Source organism: Apodemus sylvaticus, chromosome 10 (genome assembly GCF_947179515.1).
Source record: "Apodemus sylvaticus chromosome 10, mApoSyl1.1, whole genome shotgun sequence".
NCBI classification, from domain to species: domain Eukaryota; kingdom Metazoa; phylum Chordata; class Mammalia; order Rodentia; family Muridae; genus Apodemus; species Apodemus sylvaticus.
In genome coordinates, this window is record NC_067481.1 from 108,342,127 (window position 1) to 108,362,444 (window position 20,318).

At 43.6% G+C, this 20,318-nt stretch overlaps 2 protein-coding genes across 3 annotated transcripts in view; both read left to right on the forward strand.

The window, feature by feature from the left end:
• LOC127695596 (periphilin-1-like) lies at positions 1–5,750 on the forward strand. Of its 2 annotated transcripts, XM_052197900.1 has the most exons (4): positions 3–92; positions 3,441–3,530; positions 3,781–3,878; positions 4,653–5,750. In XM_052197900.1, the coding sequence occupies exons 3-4, from the start codon at positions 3,863–3,865 to the stop codon at positions 5,345–5,347; spliced, it is 711 nt and encodes a 236-aa protein (XP_052053860.1). In that variant the 5' UTR covers positions 3–92; positions 3,441–3,530; positions 3,781–3,862; the 3' UTR covers positions 5,348–5,750. The 2 variants fall into 2 exon arrangements, with proteins under 2 accessions (XP_052053858.1, XP_052053860.1); XM_052197898.1 differs by lacking the exon at positions 3,441–3,530 and having other exon boundaries at positions 1–92.
• The window catches only part of Bfar (bifunctional apoptosis regulator), a 39,352-nt gene continuing 19,034 nt past the window's right edge, over positions 1–20,318 (forward strand). Inside the window, exons 1-4 of the mRNA XM_052197897.1 lie at positions 1–92; positions 13,571–13,903; positions 17,950–18,154; positions 18,777–18,946. Coding sequence (XP_052053857.1) covers positions 13,641–13,903; positions 17,950–18,154; positions 18,777–18,946 — 638 coding nt within the window. The 5' untranslated portion in view covers positions 1–92; positions 13,571–13,640. The remainder of the gene's footprint in view (positions 93–13,570; positions 13,904–17,949; positions 18,155–18,776; positions 18,947–20,318) is intronic.

A 20,318-nucleotide genomic window follows, 5' to 3' on the forward strand; every position in this document is an offset into this window, starting at 1 on the left:
ATTTCCGGAAGCGAAGCCTGCCGCTTGTCCTCTACTTCCGCGGGGTCCTGGCGGGTGGCCGTGACCGAGTGGGTCCCAGGACTAGTGGCGAGGTGAGCTTCGGCACGGTGTGGGGTGGTAACGGGCCTGCTGGGCGCTTGGCTTGAGAGTGCTTCGCGGGAGACGGAACTGAACTCGCTCCCGGAGCTGCGCTGGCAGGGTGGGCCCAGCTCGCGGGCCTCCTCACCCCGGCCTGGGGGCGTCCCGGCCGGGCGGCGCGGCGGACAGCAGCTTGGCAGTTCCCCTTCCCTTCCAAGGCAAAGGCCCACGCCACCGCGGGTCTCTCATCCTCGCCCGTGTCGAGGTCTGGGTCAGAGCCACTCGCCCCTGCGGTGGTGACAGAGAAGGGGTCTTGCTTCCATTCACTTGCGGGCTGTGGGTGCCCGCCCGCCATGTCGGCTAGAGCCGAGGCACCTTCCTGTCCCAAGGCAGAGGGTTCACAATGGGAAATGCGGATAACGGAACGTCAGGCTCCAAAGTGACACTGGGTCTGACCTACAGCTTAGCTCTTCTCATTCCCATACGACTCAAAAGTCGTGTGCTAAGGAGAGGTGTGTGTGTGTGTGTGTGTGTGTGTGTGTGTGTGTGTGTGTGTTTGTTTGTTTTAAGAGAGAGACGATGTGTCTAACTGGGGACTTCTACCTGGGCAAGAGGAGAACCCCTAACTTTGGTTGAGAAGAGAAAGTGGGAGCCTTTATCACATCTTCAACTTTGCCGTTGGGACCTCTCCACGGAAGCCCATTGGCCCGTCCTTGGAGTGGCCCCAACGTCACACCAGGAGAGGCCAATACGAAGGAGTTTTCCTCTCATCTTTAGATATGGACTGCACGTGCCGATGAAGTTTTGTTTATTTTTGTTACTGCTATTTTATAAACAGCCTGGATGTATCCCGACCCAAGTGCAGGGTATATCGTCCGTAAACCTGATGGGAAAACCTTACTCCAACCGGGCTTGTTCAGACACACACACACACACCCTTTTTCCCCCTTTCTGGCATTATAAATGCTAACCACACTGTAGCCAGCATTCAGTAAAATGACTGTTGGTAATGCTATTAATGTCAGTCAGCAAACTTTTTACCTATCTGTGGACACCGTTTGACATCTAATGCAACAATCCTTTAGCGATGATATTAGTGTGGACTGATGAATGGGGAATTACGAAGCTCAAGGAAAACAAAGGATCACCAGATTGGGAGCCCAGGTTAGCCTCACTCTGAAGACTTAACTTTGGTTTGGAGTTTTGTTTTTGGTTTTTTATTTGTTTATTTTGGGAGTTGAGACAGGATTTCTCTATGTAGTCTTGGCTGTCCAATAATTCAGACCAGGCAGGCTGAGAATGCATCTGCCTGTGAAAATTAAATGCCACCATGCCTTGCCTGTTGTATATGTTGAGAAAGGGTTTATGTAGTCCAGACTAGCTGAGAATAACTGTTGGACTTCTGATTTCCCTGGCTTTCTGAATTAACAGGAAATGGAGAAGTGAGAAAATGAAACCCTTGAACTGGGTCTAGAGTTTACCTTTTCTGACTCCCACCCATGATTCAGAAATCTGGACTTGTGCAAAAGAGAGATTTCCCTGAGTGATGTGTGACACCATGCTGATGATAGAACTAGTCAGCAAACACTCTACTACCACCTCGTCCAAATTAGGCAACACAGATAAACTTTACACAGTTAACTTGGGTTGGGAGTGGCTTAATCATCAAAGACAATTTGGATCTTATTAGTGGATACTTTTGACTCCAAAATCTTAACAGCTAGCCAGGCAATAGTGGTGCACGCCTGTAATCTCAGCACTCTGGGAGGCAGAGGCAGGCGGATTTTTGAGTTCCAGGTCAGCCTGGTCTACAGAGTGAGTTCCAGGACAGCCAGGGCTATACAGAGAAACCCTGTCTTAAAAACCAAATCCAAAACAAACAAACAAAAAAGACATCTTAACAGCTGGGAGTGCAGTGATACACATAAGAGAGTTATTGACAACCATGCTGATTAAGCCAATTAAAAATTTTAAGTCCTTTTTATTGATGGCAAGACCAAAGGTGGGCTTGTGCCTCTGAAAATATCTCCTGCTGCTTCGGCTCAGAGATAGAGTTTTTAAAGGCAAAAAACCTCAAAGACCTTAATTTACATCAAAGTTAGATGAGGATCAAAGTAAACTTTCATTCCTGGCAAGTCATAATCTTACATGTAACCTCAAATGGGTTACCAAGGCAGACAGTGGGTTGGGGAAAAGGGAAAGACAAAAATACATTCAACACAGGATGTCATTTCAGGACAAGTATATGGGAAAACACTCAAGGAGCAGAAATGTATAGGTGGTCTATGAACAGAGTCTAATCTTAGTAATAGAACTATTCTGAGTTGTGATGTATGGTTATTATCCCCATTGTACAGGTAATTCAAAGAAAGGTAAATGACTTAACTGAGATCAAGCATCTAATGGTTTGTTGAGCTAAGATTTAATGTGATCATTCTGGCTCAAGAGTTTGTGCAATAAGTGAAAATCTTCTCTTGACAGCCAGACATGTTGGTGTCTGGGCATTTAACAGGCCAAAGCCCGATGGCACAGACCCTTAGTTACTTGGTAGACCAAGGCAGGAAGATCAATCACAAGTTCAAAGCCTTCGTCTTATGGATTGAGGCAGAAGGTACTGCCTCTGTAGTAGAGTGTGTTTAGAGTTAACAAAGGCCTGGCTTCAGTTCCCTGCACTGGAAAAGCTAGTTTACTGCTTCGTCATGCATATTCTTCATTGAATAAAGTTTTTATTTTGTTTTATTTTCTTTTTTTTTTTTTTTTTTTTTTTTTTTTTTTTTGTAGTAGGGAAGTATTGTTTTGAGATGGTTTCATGCTGGTAGATGGTGACCTTGAAATCTAGTCCTTCACCTCTCAGCTTCTGGGATTATAGGCTTGTGTCATCCGATCCAGTTTAGTGGGGAAAGTTTTGAGCAATTTGATGGGAATTTTGCTCTAGGGAGATGATTCAAACATTGAAAAAGAGAGGACCTGGAGAGATCGCTTGGTGGTTAAGGACACTGGCTGCTCTTTAAGAGGACCCAGATTCAATTTCTTGGAAACAAGCAACTATTTATGCCCGGCAGTGGTGGCACATGCCTTTAATCCCAGCACTTAGGAGGCAGAGGCAGGCAGATTTCTGAGTTCAAGGCCAGCCTGGTCTACAGAGTTCCAGGACAGCCAGGGCTACACAGAGAAACCCTGTCTCAGGAAAAAAAAAAAAAAAAAAGTAAGGTCAGCAAGTGCATTTTGCTTTTCTAAGAGATAGATAGAACTTAAGAGGGCTGCTGTATTGGGGGAGATCATTCTGCTTTTGGCAGGGTTGAAGGTGAATGGCTTTGCATAAAGGAAAGTCTTGATTCTATGATAGTTTTACTTCCTTCTAGTGCAGTGATCCTTGGCCTGTGAGTTTCAAAAAATTTGGGGGTTGAATGATGCTTTTGCAGGGGATTGCCTGAGACCATCAGAAAACACAGGTATTTTCATAAACACCAAAATTACAATCATTAAGTAGCACTGGATATAATTTTATGGGTGGGAGTCAGCACATATGAGGAACTGTATTAAAGGGTTGGTTGTAGCATTGGAAGGGTGGAAAACCATTGTTCTAATAGCGTAACGGGCAAAAAGAATACAAAACTAGGTCACATCTATGACTCAAGATAGGGTAAGAAGTCAGTAATTTTGCTCATTTGTTTGTTTGATTGTTTTTGTTTTTTGAGACAGAATATGTAGCTTTGGCTGTCCTGAAACTTGCTATGTAGACCAGGCTGGCCTTGAACTCAGGAGATCCTCCTGCATCTTCTGAATGCTGGAATTAAAAGGTATGCACCACTACTCACAGCTGAATCTCATTGATATAAATAGCATAGCATTACTCTGGAGGATTGTGGGTGGGGAACAGGCCTCTTTCTGATAGGGATCTTAGTTAAATTGAGGAGACAAGGCCAACCTGGGGAGGGCTGGCTTTACAGAATGACTTGTCTTGAGAATTGGTATGGATAGATATTGATCCTCTTGGCCCCATTTTTTTAAAGTTTTATAAATCTGTAATAGGCGTGCACTAACCTTTCAGAGGTTCTAAGGTGCCCATCAATTGTTCCTACAGAAAATAATACAAGACAGTTTATACTTGACTTTTACTCACCAGCACATGTCAACCAGACCTCTGACTGCTCCTGTGGCAGCCCACGTACCAGCATCCTGGAACCTGGAGCCATCAATTTACACTGAAGCCCAAGTCTCCTAGAGCCCAGCCTATCTAGTGTGGAAGTGGATTTTGAGGCTAGTATCTCAGTGGCCATCAAGGACTACTAAGATTGTCTTGGTAAACTTGTGGCTAGCCCAACCTTCCATGCTTCATATCCCAGTCATCCTTGGTCACCGTCCAGGATCAGTGTACAGAAGAGACAAGATGTGGTCTAACAGATCATACGATGAAGTACCTCAGAGTGTCTCCAGTGATGAATCTGTCCTAAGGAAAACAAGAGATGATCTTTCTGCAAGCCGACAGCATGAGTGCGGGGATGAGAAAGATGACTTTAGAAGAAAATGTTCTTCTTCTTCCCATTATTCAAAACAACATTCTCCCCATAAAGGGGCTTCTTGTTTTTCCAGAAAATCAGGTGTGGATCGAAAGAACTCCCCACATAGCAAATCTGGATCCAATGGAAGACACTCTCCAAAACAAAGCAAACTGCATTCTTCCCATGGGTCAGAGCTTCAAAAGTCCAAGCATACTCATTCCTCCTACAAACGTCACAGTGAAGAAAAGCCAGAAGGAGGTAAAAAGAGGCCTGGCCAGTCTTTGAAAACATCAAGAGATACGCACCCAAAAAGTTCTTCAGCAGTTCCTTCATCAGAAATTTTAAACAAACTGAAAAGGTTTGATGAAAAGGGACTTCCTAAAGCTGCAAGCAGGCAAGCTGTAGAAAAGCCAAAGATGGCAGATGAAAGTGACTTACCTAAAATTTCTGAGTTTGAAGTTGGAGTCGCAGAACTTATGGATCAGTCACAAGAACCTGAGTCAAACAAAAAAGATCATACAGACTTCATTGATGACCAAGTAACCAATCGCCGTAAAGCAATAGTGTCAAAAACCAAGGAAATTGAACAAGCCTACTACCAAGACTGTGAGACCTTTGGAATGGTGGTGAAAATGCTGGTTGAAAAAGACCCTTCATTAGAAAGGTCCATTCAGTTTGCACTTAGGCAGAATTTACATGAAATAAGTGAGCGCTGTGTGAAAGAGCTCAGGCAGTTCATTGCAGAGTATGACGCTGCTGCTTCCTAAGAACTGGTACTCTAGCAGAAAGTGTTTCTTGATTGTCATTCCAGAATTGTATAAATACTTCATATATGGAATTTTTGTGATGAAATAACTTCAGTGTCTAGTAAACATTTGAAATGGTCAGCTTAAATGATCTTCAGAAATGTTTGTACTTATGGAACGTCATGACTCATACACTCAGCAGTGCTCACTTTGTGTCAGCCTGCTGGGGAGGGAGGGGAGGGGAGGGGAGACTCACTTATGTTCTGTAGTCTTCCAAGTAGGTGAATGTATGGCTCAGCATAGAGACTGAACTTCAAAGTAAATGGTAGCATGTAAAAATGTTAGGATTTGAGTTGTGATTTTTCTTGACTTTTGGCTTTTTTCCTTAGGCTCTGTTGCTTTTATTAAAATTATCCTACATTAACGTATGTTTTCTTAATAAACTGGTACTTTGGTACCTTAAGTGAGTGAAACTTGGGGATGAGCTGAATCTTCAAAGGACACATGAGTTTGTAATGAGTTGAAATTGATGTATCTGTGAGGTACTGGGGATCACACTCAGAATTTTGTTATTCTAGGCATCTGATCCACCACTGAGCTATAATCCCAGCATCAAAGTGAATATTTTAAACCAACTGTTATTGGGGCATGTGTTACTTGGTAACCCCTGTAAGCTTTTTGGTTGGGGGTATTGTGGTTTGGGGGGGGGGAGGGATTTGTTTTGTTTTTCTTGATAGCTTCCTGAGTTGTTGAATAACTATTGCATCTAGTGCAGAAGAGGCCCTAGAATGTCTGCCACAGGGTTAGCAGATAACAGGCTCAGCCTGATGCCCTTTTCAGCCTGCCCTTGTCTTGCCCAACACAGCTTAAGGCAATCTGTTCAGACAAGAATTCAGGGTCTAATGGAGCATTTTACCTTTATCCTAGTGACCTGGCCTTCTCCAGAGTCTTTTTGGAATTGGAAAAATACAGAGTTTTAGACAGACTGGAAATATTTTCTGTCTTATTAATGGAAGAGCCAGGTTTACTGTCTACAGGAATTCCACTAACATTCTATTCTGTTCGCTGACAGTTGGTTCTTGCTGCCATTCCTGACCTTTGCCTCACTTAGTGTGGGCATGTTGATTTTTGTATGGTAGTCACAAGAGATGGGTAAATACTTTTTGTATTCTGCCAGCATTTATAGTGTTATCCCAGACTAGGCCTGGCCTCCCAGTTTGATTGTGAGCTAACAGTTGGAGTTCATGTTCCAGATAGTGTTATCAAATCCTAGCTTATTTTTCTCATCTGTACCTTGGAAGCATGGTAGTGTATACTAGGTGATAAAGGAGTAAATTAGCCCTTCCGGCTCACACTTACTAAATAGTTTGTTAGGATAGTGTCTTTATGATGACGTTCTTTACATTTCTATTTTATGGGTATTAAGATTTTTATTTTATATATATAAGTATTTTGCCTGCATGGGTATCTGTGTACCACATGCATGCAGTGCCCGCAGAAGCCAGAGGATGACACCAGATTCCCTGAACTGGAGTTACAGATGGTTGTGCCCTGCCATGCTGGGATAGGCCTCTGGAAAAGCAGCCATTACTCTAACCACTGAGTCATCTCTTCAGCCCCAAAGTGGTTTTTTTTGCCTCACACTGAATATCTTTGCAAAGAGATGATTGGAAAAAAAGGTTTTAGGCTGAATCTGAAATAGACCTTAAAAACATTCCTCAAATTTTAGGGATAATTTCAATCCTAATAACTGAGTTTGGGTTGGTTTTCTTTGAATGTATATGGAAGCAGAGGTCAGGCGGGGCACATCCCCCTTCACTGAGTTCCGTCCATCTTCACTGGGCTTAACTCATTGATTAGGCTGTGGAACCTACTTGTTTCCACCTCTCAGCTTTGTAATTATAATAAGCTACACATACCTTTTTATTTGTGTTTTAATGTCCATTGATGTTCTGTCCCTATGAGGATATCAGATCCCCCAGAACTGGAGTTATAGACGGTTGTGAGCTGTGGCATGGGTGCTGGGTATTGAACCTGGGTCCTTTGGAAGAACATCCGATAATTCTTAACCACTAAACCATCTCTTTAGCCCACCTCATTTATTTCTTTATCTTTTAAAATATGAAGTCCAACTTAGGTCTTCAGGATAGCAAACACTTAGCAACTGAATGCTTTCCTTGACCCAAGTTTATTTTGTTGCTATTATACTGTTATTGGAGCTATTTGGGGGTGGGGTGTGATAGGATCTTACTATGTAATTCTGCCTATGTAGTTCTTACTATGTAGTTCTGGCCTAGAACCCTTTGGTTTTTTCGAGACAGGATTTCCTGGCTGTCCTGGAACTCACTCTGTAGACCAGGCTTAAAGGTGTGTGCCACCACCGCCCGACTGGCCTAGAGCTCTTTTTTTTTTTTTTTAAGATTTTATTTATCATTATATCTGTACACTGTAGCTATGTTCAGACACACCAGAAGAGGGTGTCAGATCTCATTACGGATGGTGTGAGCCACCATGTGGTTGCTGGGATTTGAACTCAGGATCTTTGGAAGAGCTTTCAGTGCTCTTAACCGCTGAGCCATCTCTCCAGCCCTGGCCTAGAACTCTTAATGTTGACCAGGTTAGCCTCAAACTCATTTGCCTCTGCCTTCTTGGTGAACTAAATACATCAATTGTAAGGCCTGGCAAAGACATTCTTAAACCTAGATTAAATGGTTTCTTACCTGATATGCTCAATAAAAATTATTGCATTAAGTTGGTCAAGGTGGCAAGGTCTGTAATCCACCACTTAGGAGGGTGAGATGAGATTGCCATCACTAAATGGTTAGCCTGGGCTATAGAGAGAGATCTTGTCTCAAAATAAAGAGCTTGCTCTCTCTATAACATAGAGGAAACTACTTTAATCTTCAACATGTCATTGCTATGATGTTCTCCCTCACTGTTCATGGTCCAGAAGCAAAGGAATCAAATGACCATAGATTGAACCTGCGCCACCTCCTCTGTCAGTTGCCCCATACCCTGAAGGCACAGCCAGGGACCGAAGTAAGCCTGTATGGCCACAGAACTGGCAGCCAGATGACAAATGGAGGTGCCTCTGAGACAACAAACAGTGGACAGAGCCTCCGATGCTTGAGAGAAGAGCTTACTAGTCATTGGCAAACACTGAAGTACTGAGAAAAGTTGCAGTGTGCGTTTTGGGAGGGTAGGGGCAGGCCTCAGTGATGTCAGTCTATAAGCAGGGCTGGCCATGAAGAGCCGCAGCCCTCCCCGGACTAGCGGGACAGATGCAAAGTACCCTGCTTCAGTTTTCAGGAGCCTGCCAAACAGTTCAGTTGGTAAAGTTGTGTGCCAAAACAGGGTTTCTCTGTGTAGCTCTGGCTCTCATGGAACGTGCTCTGTAGACCAGGCTGGCCCCCGACTCGCAGAGATCCACCTACCTATGCCTCTTAAGTGCTGGGATTAAAGGTATTTTTTTACTACCACCCAGTTGATAATAATTGCTTTAAAGTACGTCCAGTTTTCAAAAAATGAAAAGGGTTTTATTGGGTGAAGCTAGGGGGAGAGATGAGCTCCTGCTCTGGAGATAAAGTGAAAGCTCTGCTAATGAATGAGCACAAATAAAGTAAGGGGAGTTGGATGGGTGGTTGGAGAGAGAGTGTTAATCCCATCAGGCAAGAAGAGGGCCACTTCTACAATTTTGAGCCCAATCAGAAGCAAGCTTTGATTTAATCCTGGCTAGGATTATAAACTCTGACCAAATCCATTCCAGTGTTCTGAGAAAATGGTGAGTCATTTTGCAGAGGCTTATAAAGGCAAATCCATAAGGCTGCACATTTCCACCAGGCCCATTCAAGGGCAAGTACACATACTTCCTGCCTGTGCACCTCCCACCTACCTGTGACCAAGCAAATCCAATACATTTAGGTCAGACAAACTCGGTTTAGGGGAGTAAAAACACATGGATTGTTGTCTTACATAAGCAATAGCTAAGCCAGATGGTGGTGGCGCACGCCTTTAATCCCAGCACTTGGGAGGCAGAGGCAGGTGGGTTTCTGAGTTCGAGGCCAACCTGGTCTACAGAATGAGTTCCAGGACAGCCAGGGCTACATATAACATTATCTCAAAAAAAGAGAAAAAAAAAAACAGACAATAGCCTCCAGCATTTCAAGAAGTATCTGTCCTTGGCCAAGTGGGTTTACAAAGGTTAGAAGCTTTTTTGTTCTATGGAACTCTTAGAGTAATTAAAACATAACTTTAAGCCGGGCGGTGGTGGCCACGCCTGTAATCCCAGCACTCTGGGAGGCAGAGGCAGGCAGATTTCTGAGTTCAAGGCCAGCCTGGTCTACAGAGTGAGTTCCAGGATAGCCAGGGCTACACAGCGAAACCCTGTCTCGAAAAAACCAAATCCAAAAAAACAAAAACCAAACAAAAAAAAACATAACTTTAGCTCGCACAGTATTTGCGACTAAGTAATTGACTCAGTGGTAGTGACTTTGCTATATGAGCAACTGACAAGTCCAACAGATAATAGTGCTACGGGTGGTAAGTAGCCCTTCAAATAAGTATGTCGGTGAGGATCAGACCAAACAACTTACAAGAGGAATAGACACATTTATCTCAGGTTCTTTGATAGCAAAGCATCATTGGTGACACTGTGCATCCTAGCATCCCTTTTTCTTTCACAGCTTTTCAGGTAACTATACTTCACCAGTTAACTATGGCTGGAAGAGTGGGGGATCATATTGAGATAGATAGGGTGCTGCATACCTCTAATAGCAGTACCAGAACTGGTAAATTCAATACTAGCTTGGGTTACAGTGTGAGACCTGTCACAAGATTTGTGTGTGTGTGTGTGTGTGTGTGTGTGTGTGTGTGTGTGTACACATATATATGGTTTACAGATATCTTGGAAGGGCCCAAGTTATCGGCTATACTTTTAAACCCTTTTGTGGTCCCTGTCCCTCAGATTATCCTGAGTGTTTCACACACGAGCAGGTTTTTGTAGCCTCCCACTCTAAAGCCAAATGGAAATTGTATCTAGAAAAAAATGTGTGAAAGACCTAAACTACCACTTTCTCAGCCTGATAGCAAACCAAGATGGAAAAATCTTACCAGAACTTCAAAAGTTGACTATTCCAAAGCTGGTTAGCCTAAAAACAACTTTGTACACAGTTTTAACTCTCAGGGCGTCCCATTAAGGGCAGAAGCTGAGAACTCCTAGGGACTGACAGCATTAAAGTGGAGGAGAGAGGGCTCAGCAGGTAAGAGCACTGACTGCTCTTCCAGAGGTCCTGAGTTCAATTCCCAGCAACCACATGGTGGCTCACAGCCATCTGCAATGGGATATACAGCCCTCTTCTGGTGTGTCAGAAGGCCGCGAGAGTATACTGACACGTATAAAATAAATATTTTTTTAAACCTGAAAGGAAGGTGTGAGAGGCTGAGAAGAAGGCCAGCCTGCTGCAGACCGGATGGTGCGTCAGCAGGTTGGTGAACACTCACAAAAGCGAAGGAGCAACAGGAAATGGTTGCTACTTGGCCATAATGCTTTTGTTAAAGTTCTTCTGGCCCATTCTAACCAGCTCCCAAAGTAGGAGAGTTTAATTCCTGAAGAGAAGTAGTATCCTCGTGGATACTGATCTTTAATCTTGTTTCAGTGGTGATCCTTCCTGAGAACCTAACAGAAACCACAGGCCGCCATGCAAGTGCCCATTCGATGCATATAAGTAGGGCAGACCCGGCTGGCCTCTTTAGGCTCCTAGACCCTGCTGTTCATTTGGAAGCTTTTTGGAATGGCCCAGTTCCTGTCTAGACTTGTGGAGCTTCGCTCCTCTCTTTACTCCTGGGGACCAGCCAGCTGTAACTTTCACACACTCAGATATATATATTTTCCCATTAGTTTTGAACTAGGTAATTAACGTGTAGTATCCTATGAGCAGGAGCACACTGGAAGTGTGAGAGGAAAGATTTCCCTAAGCCCAGCCTTGCCCATTTCCTCTCAAGTCTTCAGGGCCTCTGATGTGAAAGAAAGACAAGTGAGAAGATAGCCAACCTGATGGGCTTCATTGAGAAGCGGCTCTCGGCAGTGCCTGGCCCGCAGCTGGCCACACCTGACCTATCGCCATGTGCCACCACACCTGACCCATGAAGCTGCTTATTTGCTAGAAGGAGGGGTTTGTTGTTGCTTTGTTTTGTTTTTTAGAATTATTATTTTCTGTATGTGAGTACGCTGTAGCTGTCTTTTTTCTTAAAAGATTTATTTATTGTTATATATAAGTACACTGTAGCCGTCTTAAGACACACCAGAAGAAGGCGTCAGATCTCATTACGGATGGTTGTGAGCCACTATGTGGTTGCTGGGAATTGAACTCAGGACCTTCAAAAGGACCAGCATACAGTGGTCCTAACCGTCTCTCCAGCCCTAGAAGGAGTTTTTCAAGACAGTTACTGAGCCCAGCTTTATGTAATATGACTCATCAAATATATCTTTAATATCTTATGGGTTTGTTTTTCTCTCAGTTCAAGTTAGGCAAACCAGTTGTTTTGAGTTTTTGTTTTTGTTTTGTTAAGGCGAGGTTTCTCTGTGTGACCTTGGCTGTCCTAATACTTGCTCTGGTCTTGGACTCACAGAAATCCACGCGGCTCTGTCTCCTGAATGCTTAAAGGATTAAAAGCACCACCACCACCTTCTGATGGCCAGCCAGTTTTTAATTTGTGTTACATTTATTGTGTAAAGGAAAGGAGAGCCTGTGGCACACCTTGAGCCACTCGCTGCCATCTTCCTGGTACAGCTAACTAGTAGGCTGTTTTTTTAGAAATAAACTTTAATATATAATTAATATACATTAATTTCTCTGCAAATGGCTCTGAAGTCTATGCTTTTAGCCTCATTCTCATTGCCAGTTACAATTTCATGTCTCCAACTGCTCACTACGTATAGATCCTTTTGGGAGTCTTGTCAACACTTCAGAGGCAGCTTTTCTAAACTATATATGTATATTTTAAAACTAAACTGTGGGGATATATACATATATATATATGTATATGTATATATACATACATATACACACCCACACACAGACAGGGTTTCTCTGCGTAGCCAAAATTGAAGCAAGCTTTATTAAATACTGGCCAGGATGATGGACACTAGCCATGATTCCCGGGGAATGGCTGTGAACTACACATTAGTCCCAGTGTTTTTAAAGGCAATCCACAAAGCTACTTACTTTTCGCATTTGCCCAATGAAGGCAAACATGCATCCTGATGTACTTGTGCCTCTGCCTCCTGACTATGTGTGATCCAGCACCCTGTGCAGTTGGGGCGGCCACGCTTGTGTGCAAGAGTAAACACACTTGGCTTGTTGTCTTACCTAAAGGACAGTCCTCAGCATTCTAGGACGTTGTCTATCCTGGGCAAGTGGAGCTTACATGTTAAAGGTGTTTTACTTTATAGCTCTCTTAAGTAATTTAAACTTAAAAACATAACTTTAGCCCTATAGCTGGTCTCATGCTAGAGGTAGTTCGCTTGCCTCAGTATCCTTGATGCTGGAACTACAGGTGTAAGCTACCATAGTTAGCTTTTATTGTTTTGACATGATCTTCATATGCTCTTGGGCTAGTTTAAAATTTAAATCCTATGACCCTCCTCAACTCTTGAATAGTGTATACTGTCTGTTAACATGGTATCTTCAAACATCATGCCTAAGCTCTTGTCTTTGTGGCCAGTATGGGTAGCAAGAGCAAGACTGAGAAACTTACCATACCACCAAAAATATGTGCCCTTTGCCCCCTACCTTTTGTGGGTATGGGTGCTGTTTTTTATTTTATCGTTTTGAGATATAGCTCAGCTGATAGAGTTCTGTCTAGCATGTATGAAGCCCTGGGTTCACAGCTTCACAGAAACAATCTATGGTAGCACACACCTCTGCTCTTGGCTTCTAGAAGCTTGAAGCAGGAGGATCTAGAGTCTGAGGTCAGCGTGGACTATATATGACCCCCACCCGACCCCGCCCACCAGAACATGGTGCTTAGGCCTGGCAGGGTTGGGAGAGTTGGCGGCAGGAGCACGTGAGCGAGGTCCAGCACCGCCACAGAGAGTTTGCAGGTCAACCTTTTTTAACATTTCCCCGGATTAACAACCCACCCCTTAAAAAAAGAAAAAGCGAGAGAGAAGACTTGAATAGCATAACAGTAATCTTACACAACAACTGTTCATCCTGTTCTGTTGCTCTTCCCCATCTCCCACAGACTATAATGCATTTCAGCAGTATCCTGAGTCTAAACCTGTCTAAGTGTGTGGATCCCAGAATTTGCTGAGATGGAGGAGCCTCAGAAAACTGCCCTGAGCATGAGAGAGCGGGAGGAGGATCATCCTGTCAGAGGCAGCGGCCCTCAGATTTCCGTGAGTGAGTTCTCCTGCCACTGCTGCTACGACACCCTGGTTAACCCCACCACCTTGAACTGTGGCCACAGCTTCTGCCGGCACTGCCTGGCATTATGGTGGATGTCTTCAAAGAAGACAGAGTGTCCAGAATGCAGAGAAAAATGGGAAGGTTTTCCCAAAGTCAACATTCTCCTCAGGTAACACTGGGTCCTATTGATGGCAGGGATGTGCTGTGTGGCTTCTCTGTGGGAACTGCTGTCTATAAAGAAGCAGACTTGAGGCAGATCTTTCTAGGAGCTTGGAACCAAAAAACTAGATTCCTTTCTTACAAATGGTTGTCATCTGTCCTTCTGTTTTATTTATTTTTTAGGCAAGGTCTCACTACACTATGTCTGGCTGGCATGGACCTGCTGTGTAGATTAGGCTGGCCTTAAATTCTGCCTGCCTCCTGAGTTCCACTCCCATTACCTTTCCTATTGTCCCTGAACCCACCTTGTTTTTTAGTATTTTAAGACTGAGTATCACTCAACTCAGGTTGGCTTCAAGCTCACTGCCTCTTGCCACAGCCCCTCCTGAATGCTGGGATTACAGGCACAGGCCAGCACGCCTAGCTGATTGCTATGGTCCATGGGAAGAAACAAATACATTCTGGTTATAACCATTGCTTGTAATCCTCTATCCTAGAACACTTCTTTCTGATTTATACTTATGAATAAAATGATAAAACTATACAACTAGAAGTAACTGATGCTAGTTTTCATAATCTGTAAGTAAAACCCGGGCTGTCATCACCTGGCAGAGTTCCCTTCACGAGCAGCCACAAGCCCTTCCAGGTGGGCGGTTCTTCCGTACCTACATGCAGCAGGGCCTTTCCAGCTTTTGTTTGACTTGGTTTTGGTTTCTTTTTGTTTGTATGTATGATTTGTACCTGCATGTATGTATGTGTGTCTTATTTGTGCCTGCTGCCTGAGAAAGTTAGAAGAAGGTATTGGGTGCCCTGGAACTCAGTTCTGGTTGTGAGCCATCTTGTGGGTTCTAGGAATCCCACTCGGGTCCTCTGCAAGAGCAGCAGCACTCTTTAACACAGAATCTCTTCAGCGCCTCCTAGTTTTTGGTTGGTAGTGGTGGTGGTGGTGGTGGTGCTGTGTGTGTGTGTGTGTGTGTGTGTGTGTGTGTAGGGATTGGTTTGTTCCTTTGATTGTTCTTTTGTAGTATTAAATAATTATAAATTTGTACCATCCCGCCAGGCCTCTGCACCAAGTCCCAGCCGGTCTCAGGGCAGCTCTCACTGTCGCTGTTGAGCCAATCTCTTCTAGCTTGCTTTCACAGCATCATCCCAGCTCTGTTTCCTTTCCGCCTTAGACTCTGTAAACGGTGGGAGTCCCGTGCTCCCGCTCTGCACCCAAATACCTGGTAAAGCATGACTCTTAAACTTAGTTGACCAAATATTTTTATGTATATAAAACTCCCAGTTACACAATGCCAATTTGCAATGATAAAGTCTTATCCCAATATTTCTAATCTCTCCAAAACACCAGAAATACATCTGAAGCCATCTGGATATCTGTGTCTTTCCCTCTCTGCTCAAGGGGTCCACTGAGCCTCCCTGATCTCCTCTCTCTCCCCTTAGCTCCTCCTCCTCCTCTCCCCTCCAATCACTGGCCTCTCACTGCCTCAGTGTGAATGGATAGGAAATATCTTGCAACATTCTTTGAAACAATGTCTCACTATATATCGGCCTGCCTCTGATGGGATTAAAGTCTTATGCTACCACACCCAGTGCCTTTGAGGCTCATATTTTTCATTGTTTCCTTAACAATGTGCATAAAACCTAGCTCAGATCACTAGAATACCCAAAAGGTCCATGAACCCATTAACCCATCATTGCTCATAATTATATGTTCTACTTTACCAAAAGACCCTTATGAGGCCAGCAAGATGGCTCTGTAGTTTAATACCGTGCCAGACCTGGCAACTGAAGTCTAATCTGCTCCTTCCACAGTTTGCAAAGTTGTCCTCCAACTTCCAGCATGTTCCATGGAAAAACAAAAGGACGATTTCCTCAAAGTCAACACATTCATAAACACTTACACACAAAAAAGTAATGTACTAGAAATATTTTTAGAGCTAGTCCCAGACTCCCCCATGCTTAGCTTGGTTCTCAGAGCTCGTAGACCAGACCAGCCTGATCTACAGAGTGACTTTCAGGACAGCCAGGGCTACACAGAGAAACCCTGTGGGGGGTGGGGGTGGGGACAAAAATAAAGAAAAAAAGAAATGAAAAAGGACGCTTCTTTTCATAGCAACAAGCCACTACAGGGGTTCAAAACTGGTGGACTTGTGCAGAGGGTAAGTTGTCCTGGGACTGTTGGCATCTGGCCTCAGTTGATTATAACATAAAACTGTACCTAAGGCTCAAGGTAAATCATGGAAAGATCATTAAGAGCCAGAGATGAAAGACCAGGATGCTTGATAATGAGGTATTTTTGAAACACAAGGAAGCTACAACCATGAAACCTGAATAATGTTTGTGTAAATAAGACCTGAATAAACACGCCACCTGTTGACAGTTGGCATGGCAACTTTCAAGCATTACCCTAAACCAAGAGCTGCAGGCCGGCAGCTGAGGGGGCGGGGGTCAGTGCTCCCCAGGGGCAGGTTCATCCAGCTCCAAGTGCTCGGCCCAGGACACGTATATTTGAGCAAAACTACATGGGCTCAGTGGATTTTATATATAAAACTCTAATAAAGAAGAAGTCATCAACCTTCCAGGGAAGAATTGGAGGGGAGGGAAAAGTGGAAATGATATAAATTACCATTATAAAAGAAGGAAATAACACTTCTTTCAAAAATTAACTGTATAGAATACTCTTCCAACTGGACTTTATATTTTTCTATTTCTGTAAATGAATTTTTACAATAATAATGTAAGCCATGTACATATATACATCCATATACTTTTCGTTTTCATTGTGTTTTTTAAACAGGCTCTCATTCTTTAGCCCAGGCTAACTTCCAACCACCATATTCACCCTGTTTGGCTTCCTGAATGCTGGGGTACTGGCATTGACAGCCACATCTAGTTTATTGTTTATATTATTTTATTAAGAGTCAAAATTAGTAATCAAGCTATCTCTTCTCTCCCACCTTAGAATCTTTCCTTTTTCTCTAGAGTAATTTCAGTTAGGACTTAGTTGTGATTTCATTCAGATTTTTAAAACTTTTGAAGAAGTCTGGAGAGAGAACTCAGGAACTAAGCATAGACTACTCCTACAGAGGATCTGGGTTCAATTCCCAGCACTTACATGACAGCTCACAAATGCCTGTGAGTCTAGCTCCAGAGATATGCTCATACATACACTCAGGCACATGCCCACTCTGGAAATAAGTCACGCATGCCTGTAGTTAGCACACACCCACACATAAAGCAAGTGAATCTGTAGCATAAAGAATGCCTTTTGAAGAAGGTTCTGCTGATGCAGGAAGAGTAGTCAGGAGCTCAGAGCTCAGTCATCCTCAGCTATCTGAGGGACTCAGGGTTAGCCTGGGCTACATGAGACCCTCTTTCAAAAAATAAAAAGGAAATACTTTTCAATATATGTGCTCATAGAAAAGTGCTAATATTTTCTCACATCAGTGGTATATTATCAGTGTGCATTGGAAATCACTGTTGTCATCCAGTTATCTAACTTGACACTGACTGTGTCAGTCGGTCTGTTTATAAAAATATGTTGTATTCTACTGTAAGATTTCAATATTCTAGTTCAGCAGGTCATAGTACTTGTCACTCAAGCATGATGACCAGAGTTTGATAATAGGAGGGAGAACAGACTCCTGAAAGCTGTCATCTAACAGCTATACTCACACATTGCATACATATGTGAAATACTCATTGTAAGTACTTTTATTAAGTCAGTCTCACTGTGTCACCCAGACTACCTGGAACTGTCTATGTAGATCATGCTAGCCTGGAACTCACAGAGTTCTGCCCTTGGAGTGCTATGATTAAAGACATGCGTGCCACACCTGGCAATATCAAAGGGTGGGTGGTAAAACATTTTGCTGCCATTTATGCGGTCTTAGGTTTAGTCCCCAGTACTTTCTGGGAAAAAGACTATAAAGCAGAACTCTTGGTTACTCTTCTGGGCACCTCTGGATTATGAAATGTCTGAATTAGTGGGTGAACTCCCTGAATGTTCTACCTTGTCAAACACCTGCCCTGTGATTTCTCTCTTCTCCACAGGGATGCCATTGAAAAGTTATTTCCTGATGCCATTAGAATGCGAGTTGAAGACATTCAGCAGAATAATGATGCAGTCCAAAGTCTTGCAGCCTTTCAGAAATATGGGAATGATCAGAGTCCCTTAGGTCCCAGCACAGGGCGCGTGAACCAGCAGAGAGGAGGGGGATTCTTCTCCGGCGTACTCACCGCTTTGACTGGTGTGGCAGTAAGTGTGTCTGTTTAATCTGCACCCTACTTCAACCCCAGTTGCCTCTGAAGTCAGTTCTTCTGACATCACCTAAAACAGTTGATGGTGTGACCATATCTAACTCATTGTAGCCATTAGATTTGTGTTGTGTGGTGTAACAGAGACTATATAATAGTTGTTGGCTGGGTATAGCTTTGTTCTTATTAAACCCTCTTCCGGACCTGTCCAGTGGCCTCATGATGACCCCATTTTAGGGTTCAGGAAAGGGGCAGAACAAGACAGAAACCATGTCTGCACTGTTGCCAGACTCTTAAGAGGACACAAGTCACCGCCAGTACAAAGACTGCTTCAGTCCAGTCTTCTGAAGATCTTAATGTTTTCCCCTAGAAAAGGCAAATGAGTTGGTGAGGTCAGGGACACAATCGCTCCTAGACTGTTTGCCATGTGCCCTTTCCAGACCTTTGCAAGCCATGAGCAGAAGTGAGCCTGGAGACATGTCCTCACTTCTCTGTGACACAGGCTGCCTTCTTTCTTGAATAGACTTAGTGTCACTTCTCAGACTCAGCCTCTTCCTTGCCCTGCCCTGTCCTCACATCCTCCAAAACTAACCTTTCCATTCTGACCTCCCGTCTCCTTCCAGGTCATCCTGCTTGTGTATCATTGGCGTAGCAGAGAATCTGAGCACGGACTCCTGGTGCACAAGGCTGTAGACAAATGGACGACGGAAGAAGTTGTCCTCTGGTTAGAACAGCTAGGCCCTTGGGCCTCCCTGTACAGAGACAGGTTCTTATCTGAAAGAGTAAATGGAAGGTGAGGGAAAAAATCTGGCATACCAGGGTAGGCGTGGTGGTGCAGGCTCTTCATCTTAGAGGCCAACTTGGCAAGTTCCAGGCCGCAGGTGGACTTAAAGAAATTCTGTCCACACCAGACGTATTTGTAGATGGCTTCATTGAGATACATTCTACCTGCCACAAATGCTTTCTTATAAAACTGAATAAACATGGGTTTATAAATGTCTTCACAGATATGTACAACCATTTTTAGTCATTTCCTGACTCTCAAAAGAAAACTTTTCCTTCCTAACCCACCCTCACTCCTTCTCCTTCAGCAGATTTTATTATCTTTATCCAAAAATGGGTTTGCCTGTGGTTCTTGCATATTATGTAATCATACACCATGGAACCCTTGTATGCAGCTCTCATTCAGTCTGACTCAAGGCTCACACATGTTGGAGCATCATTTGTGCTTTATTTTGTCTCTGAAAAACTCCCTATATAGGTAGATCAAATTGTCAGTTCTTGGCCGGCATTGAGTTGATTTCATTTGTAGCTTTTGAAGAGTGCTGCTAAAATCATTCCTGCACAGGGTTTTGTGTAGATGTGTATTGTGTATCCCTGCACAGGGGTTTGTGTAGATGTGTATTGTGTATCCCTGCACAGGGTTTTGTGTAGATGTGTATTGTGTATCCCTGCACAGGGTTTTGTGTAGATGTATATTGTGTATTCCTGCACAGGGTTTTGTGTAGATGTGTATTGTGTATCCCTGCACAGGGTTTTGTGTAGATGTGTATTGTGTATTCCTGCACAGGGTTTTGTGTAGATGTGTATTGTGTATCCCTGCACAGGGTTTTGTGTAGATGTGTATTGTGTATTCCTGCACAGGGTTTTGTGTAGATGTGTATTGTGTATTCCTGCACAGGGTTTTGTGTAGATGTGTATTATGTATTCCTGCACAGGGTTTTGTGTAGATGTGTATTGTGTATTCCTGCACAGGGTTTTGTGTAGATGTGTATTGTGTATTCCTGCACAGGGTTTTGTGTAGATGTGTATTGTGTATCCCTGCACAGGGTTTTGTGTAGATGTGTATTGTGTATCCCTGCACAGGGGTTTGTGTAGATGTGTATTGTGTATCCCTGCACAGGGTTTTGTGTAGATGTGTATTGTGTATCCCTGCACAGGGTTTTGTGTAGATGTGTATTGTGTATCCATGCACAGGGTTTTGTGTAGATGTGTATTGTGTATTCCTGCACAGGGTTTTGTGTAGATGTGTATTGTGTATCCCTGCACAGGGGTTTGTGTAGATGTGTATTGTGTATTCCTGCACAGGGTTTTGTGTAGATGTGTATTGTGTATTCCTGCACAGGGTTGTGTGTAGATGTGTATTGTGTATCCCTGCACAGGGT